Consider the following 13,469-nt stretch of genomic DNA (forward strand, 5'->3'; position numbering starts at 1 on the left):
ATAAAACCATGACTTAAAGCAGTGGAGCAAACAAGAGCAAGAAACCTTTCTGTAAGAGCCCAATTGCACACTGTCCTACATATTCTGGTTTTAGTAAGTTTATTTTAACATTAAAATCTCATTCTTCTATAGCAATGGCACAGAAGCCATTGAATGTGTTTACACTTAATATAAGAATTTGTTGCCTGAATGCCATCCAAAAAAAAAAAAAAAAAAAAAAAAATCAGATCACATAGCAAAAAAGCTTGCGACAAGCAACAAAACTACAACAAAACTTGCTCTAGTAAATTCAATACACTTGTCTACTACAACAGCTTATCCTTCTCAAACAGGTTAACATCTGTGTGATCACTTTCAAGTCTCTTAGCATGTATACTGTTTATTAATACAGTTACTAGGGAAAAGCCTGCCAGAAGTCAAGCCACAATAGTAGAACGAGATTTCAGAAACTCTTTGCCCACTTCTGAGAAAGCTGTATTATTTGGACTTCAAAAGCTACAAGTGTAGTTCCTTCAAGTCAGTTTAAAGGTTTAGAGAAAGCTTACTTCGAGTTTGCACATGATTATGATCTTGTACAGGCAACAAAGAAGCTGCTGTTCATTGCTTTAGACTGCCATTTCACCAGAAAATATTCATCTACCTGTGTTGTGTTCATTACAATGTGCAAACTGAAACAGAAATCATACTTAATAAAGCAACCTATAAAGCTTACTGTACCAAAAGTGGTCCTGTCTTCCTCACCCCTATCTTTTGTCATACTGCTTCTGGCACTCTGACCCTTGGATTGATTAGCTGATCCAACCCGCTAATCTGGCTGAAGTTACTTACATTTTTGCTGTCTCAGCTTCCCTTTACATATTCAAGTTGAATCAGATCACCAAGAGATTTAAGGAGCATAAGCTAGAAACAAAGAGAGCATCAGCACCTGTTTTACTGAGCTCTGTTGCAGACTACTTTCTGTGGACCATTTTCAAAAACAAGCTTCCTTTAGGTACACATCAGCTGGATGCCAAATGACCTCCAGTCTCCCTTTTTGCAATGTCAGCCAGCTAGAAAGGAGCCTAAGAACCCTAGCAGGCATGGATTAAGGAAAGTTAAAGTAATACACACTTCCATGGGCTGCTGTATTCTCAAAACTTTCAGCAGCTTTCAGGACTGCTCTTTCAGAAATTCCGTAACTTCCATTGGTTGTATGGTATTTGAAGCAGGACCAGAAGGGCATGTGTTAACTAGTAACCACTAGTAACTGTAATACGAGTCACCTAAACCCAGGAAAGGGCAGAACTCGCCTATAAGGCTCCCTTTTGGGCAAAGTCATCATTCAATTACTCAAGGGTCTAACTCACAGTGCACATACCTACATGGTATTAACTTCTGGCGTTGAGAAAATCCCACATCTCAAAGCTCAACTTTGTGATGCCAAATCACTATCAAGATGTCACTGATGCCCTAAAGCTACTGTCATGGAAATTTTCAAAGCATGATTCAGTCTGAATCTGTTTTAAAGTTCTCGTTGCTTCCTTCAGCTGCTGACAGATGTTCTCTCATTCTCCTCTTGATCCATGTCCAGAAAGAACTTTGCCTCAGTATGAAAACACCTTTGTATCACAGGCAGGACTGTTCAGAAAAAGTAATGTCTTGATTAACCCTGAGTCATGGGATATTATACAACTCAGTACTTATATACAACTCTTTTTAAAATAGAAGTTAGAAAACATATGTTGCCTCATTTACAATACCACTGTTATCCCCTATATTAAACTGAAGTCACAAAGTCTAGACATGAACTTGGAGTTCTTGCTCTGTTTATCTTGATCACATTAGATGAATGATTAATAGTGTTTAACATGACATTCAAGTCATTTAATGTTTCTTGGGGCAGCCTGCCAGATTCAGCAACCCGAGAGCATTCAGCAAAACGGCCAAGATATGTTCAAGACTTTTATATAAAAATGCTACTTTTCTATTCACAGTCCTGTAACATCCTTTTCAACTAGCCAGATTGCTTTTTTCAGCAACTTCAGTGTGCCCATTCTGTCAACTGACCTTTTACCAACTGGTCTTTCGTAAAGGGAAAGGAGTGGCAGGCAGTGCCATGCAATTTCTGCTAAAAGCCTGTTGCACATTTTTCAGAATTTCTTCAGCTTATGTTCTTTGGGTTATAAGCAATCAACTGGAAAAGCACAGCACCTAAAGACTTTCCCTGACTTCCCTTAACTCTTGTACATACCAAGTTACTTTAAAACAGCTTTGCTATTTAGAGTTTACATTCTCTCTTAATCTGACAGGGTTGTAAATGTAGAGACACCACAGTTGCCAAAAGGCTAACTACATCCATCCTTTAAGCACAAAGGTGCACAAAGCTGTTTTTGCTGTCATGGGACCAAAAAAGAAAAAAAAGTAATCTTCTATTAGTGCTGTGCCAAAGACCCTTGCAGCCTATTGGTCAAAATGTTAAGTGCTTTAAGGTTCTTGGAGTTTAGTATTTTTCCTTTGTAGGTCACCTTTTTATAAAAGCTACACTCCATTTAATACATCACTTGGAAACAGTTTTATACAACTCGTTATGGGTGATTGCTTGCTGGCACTCATTAAAGAAACAAGCACTAACATTCAACATTTGTTTAGCAAACAGTCATAGGAAAGTCACATTTTGGCTTCAGCAACCTTGCTAATACACCCTTTAGAACTAGCTGCCTTGTTAAAAGTCTTCAGATGAAAAGGGTTTGTTGAATCTGAGCAGCAGCAACTACTGATTTTCTGTCAATGTTCAGTACTTGATAAAGACCAAAGGCCTCAGTGCCCGTATGTGCTCATCAGTACCCTCTTCGGAGAAAGGCCTGTAAGTTACATCTGCCACAGAAGATTTTCACATGCCATTTTCTCTGTCATTGTTAATCCTGACAGCAAAAAACAAAGAAAAAAGAATGCTCTGGGCTTGTGAAAAAAAGTGCTCACAAAAAAAACAAAAAAGAGAGAAAGAGAGAGAGAGAGAGAGAGAGAGAAAAGAAAGAATATTGCTGAACTTCACATAAGAGCAAAGTCAGGCAATTTAAAAGAGTTGGAGGAAGATGCAAGTTAACCCATTGGTACAATTCTATATCACCCTGACTGAAAGGCTGTCACTTCCTTCCCATTGCTGCCCAAATCAGGCAGATATGATCTCCATAAGAACAACAGAAAAGAACTGTGGAATCTAACCTTTGTCCAGGAAAACAGTTGTACCAGTGAATTTTAAACAAAACCACTCCCTCCCTCTCCTGGCTTCACCACACAGCACAGCAAGGAATGGTTACAAAACCAGCTGGCAGGCAACAAACTCAGAGTACCAACACATCCCCTCTCACATGGCTTCCAGACTTAAATGGAGACAGTCAAACCCAGCTGCAACTCAAGAAGCCATAACCTACTGCAACTTTCTTGCTAATTCCCAGGAGCTTTCTGGGAGACAGGGCAGAGACAGACACAGCCCTTTCCCACGTTACCAGACTTCTGGGCAGAAGACTGTCTACTCACGGTTGACTAGGTCACCAAGCTCTTTCTTTTCTACAGACATTCAAGCTCTAAAAGCCTGTTAATAAACTAGGCACATTAGCGTCTTTGTCAGTTAAGGATGACCAGGCAGCATCTGACCAACTGAAGCCTGTTGAGCCTGGAAACCATCTCCATAGACGCATCATGTGTCTTCATACTGTTTAAACGGGAGTATTCAGATATTCTCTTCTGTATATCCACAGATGTTTCTGTGCAAGAAAAGGCGTATTATAGGGAAAGATAAGCACTTGCTTCAGCAATTAGTAGTCTGAGAACAAATATGCACTACTTCCAGTGCCTAGAACAGCAAATGAAGGAGAAATTCAGATGTTAAGATTTTTTTGACCTGAAGGAAAAAGGCCAATTCACCTGCTTTCAAAGAAATAACATTCTTTCCTAAGAAATGAAAAAATAGAGGAATGTAAGAGCAGATACAGAAATCTAGGGATTGAGAAAGTTTGAATATAATCTGCTTAAACAAAAGCAAACATGTTTTGATGAGACCTCAAATTCTGTTATGCCAGGCCTCTCCCACACCCACTCCTAAGGTAATCTCAACCAAAGTCTATAATGCAATGCAGGAGGAAGGCAAATGCAGAAGCAAGTTTTTAACCAAAAGTCCAACTACCATTAGTAAAATGCTAGATGGAATAAAGCTTAATGGTTTCAAACTGGCAAGAAGCTTGCAAGTAGATCTATAAAAAGGAAAAAAGTTAAAAAGACAGTCAGAATTTCCAAATATCAGTTCCAGGGAGACTACTTTTAAGGCTTAAATTTCAAGCTTTGACCTGCAAGATGTTAACTGAGTATTTTTCATTCAAACAGCATCCACCATAGAGACAAGTCAACTGTTCCATAAATTTACATGCACATTTTTGTGAAAGCTGTTTTTGTAGTCCATATAGATAATACACGCACAGTTCTGTAACAGAAAAGGCTTTGAGCAAGTTCTATGATCCCAGCTAAGAACCCTGAGTGATTTACTCACCTTCCAATTATTCTTACACTTTTATATCTGGAAGTCTGTTATGCCCTTCTCTCCCCCTCCTTCAAGCTATTTTGGTATTTATGCCCTGAAAAGACTCTAGCTGCATGCAAGTAGCAAGAAGTTTGTCAGAGGTCAAGTTCCACCTGAAGTGAAAGCCCATGCCCCCTGAGAAGTGATCCAGCTGAATATTTGCCAAGTTTTCTTCTATCCACTCAGATGACTTGAGCACTATGCATACCTCCTCCCAAACCCCTGCTACAGGGTATCAAACCCTTCAGACCAACAGGCCCCCACTTCATGGAGTCTTGTGTGGCACAGAAAGGCCAACTGCACAGTGCAGCTCAACTACAAAAAAGGAAACACAATTCAAGAACATGAGTCTGATGGTTGGAATAAAGGCAAAGAAAATGGTTCTTTTGTTCACCTCCTGTCACTGACAGATTAAAGTAGAAAAGGAAAGAGTCAAGCACAGGTTTTTAGGGCAGCATAAAGAACCCATTCATCAGGTTACAAAAAGTCACAGGCATTTGTTTGTATCAGCTTAACAAAGCCACAATAAGAGGGATTTCTTTAGGAGCTATGACACTGCCTGAATTACAAAAGCAGTTGAGACACTAGAAAAGGAGAAAAGATGCTGTCAGGAAGGCCAGATAATCCAGCATGCTACAGGAGAGAAACACCTGCTTAAAAGTGCTTTGCCAGCACATAACAGGTAACCCAGAAAAAGGAAAAAATTTAAAGTTGTAAAAAGGAAGAAAAGATTATGCAACTTGCCCAATCTTCTTCCCACCACAAAATCAGACAGGTACCTCCTACAAGAGAAGTAGGAAGTCAATACACAAGTAGGCAGAGGAAAAGGAATCTCATGAAGGAAAGTTTGGGGCAGATTTGATATATTAAAAAAAGTTGCAAGGATATAAATAAGTTAGTATGATCAAATATTTGTATGCAGGCACCATGAAAAAAGAACAATGTAATTTTATCACAGGACAAAAATACAAGCTTTTACACTAATGCCTCAAGCCTTAAGCCCAATAAGTTTTATGGAAGTATCATAACTATTAGGATACCTTTACATGATGATATTCAAGAAAGTCAATACCATTAGCTTGTCATAAGCAGAAGCATCTAAAAAGCTTATTAGACTATCATGGATGTTCTGATGAAGACATTTCACAGCTCTTATCCACTTTGCTTCTCCAACATATAAGTTCCTGGGTTGTTACTTTTTGCTTCAAAGAGGTTGCATTTGACTAATAAATTACTAATACAGTGGGCACCACTTAAGTCCTTTTATAAGGCTATATTTAGCCTGTATGCCTGGGTACTATTTCCACCTACAGAACAGCAATAACCTTGCATTACCGTTATCTAATAAGAGCCTCTTCAAGACCAGAGGAAAATCATGCTTTTGAACTAATAAGTCATTTCTACTGAGAGTGTTTCACATAACCATAATGTACAGTAGAGCAGAGAGTAAATCCTAGCTTGCATGTCAATGTATTTGAGTAACAGATGTGCTCAGACTTATACAAGACAGAGGAAGACATATAGCGTAATGTGTTTTCCAGATTATTTAGAATACTGCAGTATGTCACAAAAATAAAGGCCATTTGGCAAGCTAACATTAGTGCATTTGACAGCACAGAGTTTTGGGATGCTCCATCTGAGGCATCAAGCATCCAATTTCTTAAGAGGGGAAAAACTAATAATACCACAGTATTAAAACCAAGAAAACATAAAGAAGATACAGGAATAAAGATTAGGCTGAAAAAAAAGTCAAGAAAACAGGAAGCCACATAGGGCAGAGAAAGCCCTTTAAAATAGATGACACCAAACACATTGTCAGATTAAATGTACATATGTTAAAACTATCTGCTAGTGCAACTCAAACTTTTATCTGACCTTTGCAGATTCAGCCACTAACACTTTGCACAAGTTATACACACACATTAGGACTTTCCACATAATGCAAAGAAAGAGACTGAATGCATTTCCTATTATGGTGCTGAGAACGTCCTGTAGAAGCTCATAGCTGCGTACAACTTCCATCGACTTGGCTTCTTAGCCATGAATACCTGTTTTGACTTCTCATTACAAGGACACTTGAAGCTAAATTCAGTAAGGGCTCAAACAAATAAAGTTAAGACAGCTTACCAAAGGCTATTGTGTTAGCTGAGCTATAGTAATGGTCCATGCACACACCCAGAACCTGTGGCAAACGCAGTTACAGCAACAGTCCTACTCTTCTGCACTGAAGGCTATGCTACATAGTATCAGCGTGTTTTTGCTGCTGGCTAAGAACACAGAGCTGTTTAACTAAGCTGATACATTTATCATGGCTTAATGAGTTTACTGTAATGGTGAGTCTAAGCTGAATGCCTCTTCCACTTAACTGTGCTGATATCCATCTGTATATATCCTGGCAGAAGCATTAATTACAGTTCTGAAATTCTCCAACTAGAGGGTACGTTTGTCCAATGCTTGGACATTACTTTTATACAACACCTAATTAAGTCGTGGAATGCCCTTCCGCAGGATATTGTGGCTGCTGAGGTTTACAAACACTCATGCAGCAAAAATTCAGAAACAATGCCACTGGCTCAGGAAATCCCTGAACCACCAATTGCTAAAGGCTGGGAGAGATCCTAGGGAAGTAACACAACATGATTCCCTGTCCTTATAATCTTCCTTACAAGTCTGTTATTGGCTACTATCAGAGATAGGATATTGAGCAATGATATTTAGTCTAACCCAGTATGGTCATTCTTCTGCTAGTAATGTTAGTAAGCAGATTTTTCTCTCCTGCTCTCCAAGAGAATAGCAACCAGGCAAGGTTCAGATTATATTCAAACCATAGTCAGCGTATCTTCTCCTTCCACTTATACCTAATTGGCAGCTAGAGCACAAAAAGCTTGATATGAACACTGTCTCCACAGAGAAGAATGACAGTACAAACTCCATTTCTTTAGGGAGGAAATACAAAACACAAAGCTGGTAAGGTTACACTTATGCCCAGTCTTGCCACCCAAGTTCCCATATATTTAACTGAATATTTCTGACAATTTTGTGGTTTTATTATAATTATTTAGCCATAGATGCAAAATGGTTGCAGGCTCTTGGTTCACATTTCTGGAACTTATTTCAAGCACTGAAGCACTTAAATTTCATTTATCCCAGCAAACTTAACAGATGATCATAACTTACATTTTCCTGGTCAGAAGACAGAGGTGGCTCCACTAGAAGAAACCTCTGCTCAGAGCTGTCCTCTTCAATATCTGACTGTGTTGCAGTGCTAGGCATGTGTCCTTTCCTGAGCCGTAGACCTGGCTCTGGAGAACCAGCATTATCGAGTTCCGTTAGTTCATTCATGAGATGCCGGGAGCCTTCTCAAATACTCTTGCTTCCTCTTGTGGCTTCGGCTTGGCTGATAATACGTTGGCTCTGAAAGACAAACAGTTTATATAACTAAACCAAAGTTAAAAAGAAGATTACAAGAGTTGGCTAGAAGAAAAGTATGTCTAAAAGCTACTAAACAGCTAGGACTAGCTGTTTAGAAATAGCCAAGATTGCCTTTATGTATGCCCAAACTCCCACAGGACTATCTGTATAGGCTTTTACATTGCTGGACAATGAGTTCTCATCTCATGACCACTAATGCTTTTGTATCCTAACACAAGTTAAACATCTGTCTTTGAAAGGTGACAAAGTGAACTCCAGCACAACAATAAATTCACAAAAGCACAAGGGTGTTTTATAATTTTTTTTTTTTTACAATGTTGCAAATGCTGTAATGTTAATACCATTTAAAAGTAAACTATTTATCACAGGCATTCTACAATCCTCAATTTTTTGTGGGTACAAGACTCATTTCAAATTGACTGGGCTAGATTTCATTAAAACATTACGCACTGGTGCGGCTGCAGGAGCAATAGTAAGCAAGGAGAACTCAAGCAGCAACCTACTTCAGACAGGTTGCAAAGAGGGCAGCAGTACTCGCAATGGTTATGTTGACTCCCTTGCTTAAACTAACATGTCCAAAATACTATTAGCAATGGGTCTGTACCTTTACTTGTAAAAGAAACTAGACCAGACAGATTTAAATGCCATGCTTTCTGTCACGGCAATCAGAAATACATAATTCCCCCAGAAAACCATAAAGCCATGTTACCTTCTCAGAAGAAGAGTAACTAAATTTTGCACTTATAACACTGCAAAAAGGATTTGGGGTAAATTTAACTCAGGATGTTAAAGATTAATTAAACTTCCAGAAAAATAATTGATGGCAACCTGTCAATCTGAGCCCTAATCCAAGAGTATTATTGGTTACCAATTTCTCCTGTACATCCCTGTGTGATGGTCACTTCAACATCCAGTCAAGACATACTTTTACACCTGGGAGACATCATAACCAGAATGCCAGAAACAACCGGAAGGAGTTAGCACTCAAGTGAGATGGCAGAATCACTTCGAATGAGAATCTGTTTGTTTTGTACTAAACGCTTCCTAACATTTTATTATTGTAGCATTAAGCACTTAAATATGACTAACAAGTAGCAATAAGATAACCCACCTAACAGGGTTTTAACTTGCCAGAGTGCATAATTAGATTGGAATCTTAGTACCCAAAAAAAGATGCAGAACTTTGCCAATATCAAATCCCCATTTTATATTTTTATTTTACCATCCTACATTATGACAATCTTGTAATAAAATATTACCCCCCAAAAGCCCACAAATAAAGTACCCCTTCCTTTAATGAATTAACTTCATTTACAAATGATGACCACATGATAATTTTGAGCTCTGTCAAATACGCTATAGCTAATTTTGCTGTAGCAGTTTTAATGTTACATCCCCTCAGCTGCCTGGCAATCTTCAGTGGAGAGAGGTGTTAATAAGCAGGTAACAGACTTGGCAAAACTAAATCATACATGATTTGCCCAAGTTCAGTACGACATACTGCTTTCATCATCCAAGAAGGTAGATTTACAATATGCCAGCAGAGCAGACGGTGCGTCCACCTTTCTGCTAACTCAGATACACAGGCAGTAGCCTCCATCAGAAATGTAACATCTAAAATGGTCACAGCTGTTCACTTGGTAAACACAAGAGCATCAAAATTATCATCCCATGAGAATTAAGCCAAGGGATAACAAAGCTACACAAGAAGCCCAATGAAGAAGTTAGGTTGAGCAAGAGGATTTTAAGACCAAGAACAAATAATCAGCAAGCAACTGAACAACCGAAATCTTGCCTTTGTCATACTTAAAGCAGCCGATTCACAATTCTTTTTGTGTGCAAGAAACATGAGGACTTTGTCACATTGCAGTTTGGCAAAACTGATCTGAAAAGAGTATGCAACAAGAACTACACTTTTAAATGAAATTAATTGGGCATCTCATTTTAAAAGGTGACTTACAAAGACTAATTTCAGTACAGTACATTGTACCCAATTTGAAGCTGTAGCTATAGCCAAGAAAGAAGGCCAAGTTAGCAAAGCAGCTGTTTGTAAACAGTTACACACACACACACACACACACCCTATCTGATATTCCACATACGTTTGTTTACAACATTTCGAACAGGTACATAATAGTTAATTCCACAGACTGATCAGTTTGCATTAGCCATTTAGCAGCAGGTTTTACTGGTTTTTCTTTCTACTAGCTTGAAGCAATAGAGCTGCCCCTGCATACTGCCCTAACTGCCATATTGCCTAAGAGCATGTCCTTATATCACCTAAATCCATGACACTGTGGGAGTGATACTCAAAGACAAAGAGACATGGAGTCAACACAACAGGCTTAACCACATTTGGACTCATACAAGGCCAAAATGCTTGTGAAAGATTCTTCTAATACAAGAAGATACAAGAATGCCAAAAGACTTCTCAAAATAGGCCTTGAAGATTTATTTGACTAGCAGTTGCCAAGCAATCACTAAGATTAAAAAAAAAGAGAAGACATTTCATCTCCAGCAAATTAATTTTCATTCAGCAGTACAGATGAACTTCAGAACTCTGCATAAGTAAAATTCATTGTGTCTTGAATTTACAGTGGATTTGCTCAACAAACTAAGAAGTTTCCATGTTGTCATTTGTACAGGATCATTTCAGTGCTAAATCTGCTTGCCCTAATGAGCATGCAAAGTAAGCTAGCTGAGAGATAATCCAAAGATTTTAGACCCTTTAAGTGGACTGCAACAGCAAAAAATATGTACCTGAATGTAACAAGGAGCTGCCAACAGAAAACTGCTAATAGCCCAAACTATTTGTTCATGAAAGAAAGCAGGAAGAAAGCACTCTGAAATTATGAATGGGAAGAGCAGAGATGGTCTTTAATTTCTGTTAAAGAATTTTCTACGAGTCCATAGTTCACTGAACGGTTCAAATGCCTAGGATGACTTTTTCCTAAGATAGGAAGTCTACACATGGTCAGTAGCCTCTGACTAGAAGGTCACAGTTAAAACACTGTAGAGAGGCCTACTGCCCCATTCTGTCTCTAAGACTAGGCAGTTAATGAAATCTAAAACTGGAAATTGGAAGGGTATAGAACACTTGCGTTTTGGAAGAGACTGCTTTATATTTCAATTAAAATATTAATCTTAAATTTAAGGCCTTCAACTTTTTTGCAGCATGCAACAACTGATAAGCTTTCATTAAAATTAGCTGTCATTGAGAAAGAAAGTCGCCACGTACAACCTAAACTCTACTTAATGATTTTAGATATAGTAAGGACATCAGCATCTAGACCATCCAGTGAGTTCCTGCTGTGTTTTAAATCAGCTGAGAAAAGCATCCACAGAGTTTGATGCTTGTTTTGGGGTTGGGTTTTTTTTTTGTTGTTGTTGTTTAAATACAGAACTTCTAAAGGCTAAGCCAGCTTTTAGACAGAACTTATCAGTTCAACACTATGGTAAGTTCCCAACAGCCCATAACAAAGACAGTATTCCATTAGTCTGTTGACTCTATATGCTGCTGCCACCACACAACCTACAAGGGCCCACATGATCATCACTCAACTGCTCACCCTACCCCAATTCAGGAGCTGTCATCCCCACAGCAAGAAGAGTCAGTGCCAGTTTCAGGCTCCATCTTATTTCTGAAAACAGAAACAGGAGAAAATAAAACTATTTCAGTAGTTCCCTGCTGTTATGCCATGGCACAGGAGTCAATATCCACAGTCACACAGCATATTTAAGGACATTTAAATACTTACTCTTTCCTCATCCGCTTGGGGAGTAAAATAAACTTACTAAGCATTACATGATGATGCTACTGTTCTTTGCAACATATTCCTGGATATTCTAACAAGAGCTTGGAATGGCTTACAAGCTTTTCTCAGGATAAGTGATACAGCCCTCTTAAGCTTCCAGAATTCAACTGGCACAGGGACTGGTTTTCTACCTAAGCTAAACAAGCACTACATGGTAGCAAAGCTAAGAAAGCACTGAGATTTAACTACAAACCCTATCCTTAAGGAGATCTGTGACTCCCCTCTTTAGACAAAACACAGTCATGGGTGATCAGACTGCCTCCCACTATCCCTAAGCAAACAAGTCTCTCCAGCATTCAATTCTTCCCAGTATGTTCCTCCTGTAAGCAGCACTGGAATCATCCTTTCAAAGCTATTTCTTTCCACCTATATCCGGTATTTGAAAGAAGAGTGAAAAATGTCATCTTCCTTTCACTCCCCTCTCTGCTAGAGAGGTTCTATCACAAGTAGCTTCCCCCCCCCCCAAATGATGTCACAGCAACAGCATTCAGCAAGGTTAAATTATTTGATTTACTTTAATTACTCTCTGGTGATACTGGCATGAACCTATCCTTGCCCAAGCCATCCCTCCCTAGCACCAGTACCGGTGGTCATTTGACTTCATCCACAGCGACCTGATTCAAAGTAATAAATAGGCAGATTTTTTTCTTCTTATTTCACTGTCTGCCAGTTTGGCACCCTGACCCACCTCCTGGGAAAATTAGGCAAATATCAGTGTCAATACAAGGCAGGAGATGGGAGGATACAGTTTGGGTAAGGGGGAAAGGGAAGAGGAAGACAGAGAAGGACTAAGTGCTGTATCACATTAGTTAGACTGTTGCTGAATTTCACCCATTAGACATGGCCTAGCTAATCCATGCTGGGTCAAGGATTAGCTACATGGGGTATCAACTGGGTGGCTGCTTTCTTCATTATGCACAGAACAAAGCAGAAGAGAGAAGAAAGAATTCTGTATGTTTTAAGTAGATTTTTGAATTGCCCCTAAGTTGGAAGACCACAGCTAAAAAGTTAACAAAACAGTAATATCAAAAGATCCAAGAGTATAAGTTGAAATAAGGGATTTTTACCCTTCTTGATTTTTTTAAAGATAAAGTCTCTTAATGATTGAGCCATGTCTTTTTCAATTAAGGTGTTAAACATCCACAGCCTTCCAAATACTCTCAAAAACTACACAGTCAAAAGTAAAGCAAACAAGGGCATGTAAGCATGGGGGGAAGGAGAAGAATCTCAGTAAACCCCATGTTTTCTTAATGTACCCTGAAGGAAAAGTATGAATCAAGCAGTAAAAATTCTTTAGAAGTCATCTTTAACAATGAGGGACAAAGCAATCCAGCACCTCTTCTCTTAGATGCAATTTCCCTAGATAAAGAGACATCTACAAAACAAAGCTTACAGATTCCTGCGGAGGGTCAATGGCCAAAAAGCTGTCTTTGTAACTTGTAAACTGTCACTGGACACTTCAGCCTAGGCTATTTCACAGCAGGCTACACAGGCAAACAATCAAGCACATTCTGATACATTTGGGTCCAAAGAAAGGGAACAAGTCAAGAGCCTGACTACATTAACTAAATGCATCCATTTCAGAGGATCCTATTACGTTGTTAAAACATTTGTCAAATTTGTACTGCAAATTGGATCCCAGTTTTGAAACTGGGTTAAAGTGTCATGTC

General features: G+C 38.9%; 1 protein-coding gene across 11 annotated transcripts in view; it reads right to left on the reverse strand.

Moving 5' to 3' along the window:
• The window catches only part of ADIPOR2 (adiponectin receptor 2), a 60,835-nt gene that overhangs the window by 31,320 nt on the left and 16,046 nt on the right, over window positions 1-13,469 (reverse strand). For 6 of the 11 annotated variants that reach the window (XM_067307070.1, XM_067307047.1, XM_067307040.1 and 3 more), the window contains 2 exons: window positions 11,559-11,625; window positions 7,730-7,966 (listed from right to left, as the gene is read on the reverse strand). In XM_067307070.1, coding sequence (XP_067163171.1) covers window positions 7,730-7,894 — 165 coding nt within the window. In that variant the 5' untranslated portion in view covers window positions 7,895-7,966; window positions 11,559-11,625. The remainder of the gene's footprint in view (window positions 1-7,729; window positions 7,967-11,558; window positions 11,626-13,469) is intronic. The other 5 variants (XM_067307090.1, XM_067307026.1, XM_013947715.2 and 2 more) reach the window with 1 other exon arrangement.

The sequence above is a fragment of the Apteryx mantelli genome, chromosome 1 (assembly GCF_036417845.1).
Source record: "Apteryx mantelli isolate bAptMan1 chromosome 1, bAptMan1.hap1, whole genome shotgun sequence".
Classification (NCBI taxonomy): Eukaryota; Metazoa; Chordata; class Aves; order Apterygiformes; family Apterygidae; genus Apteryx; species Apteryx mantelli.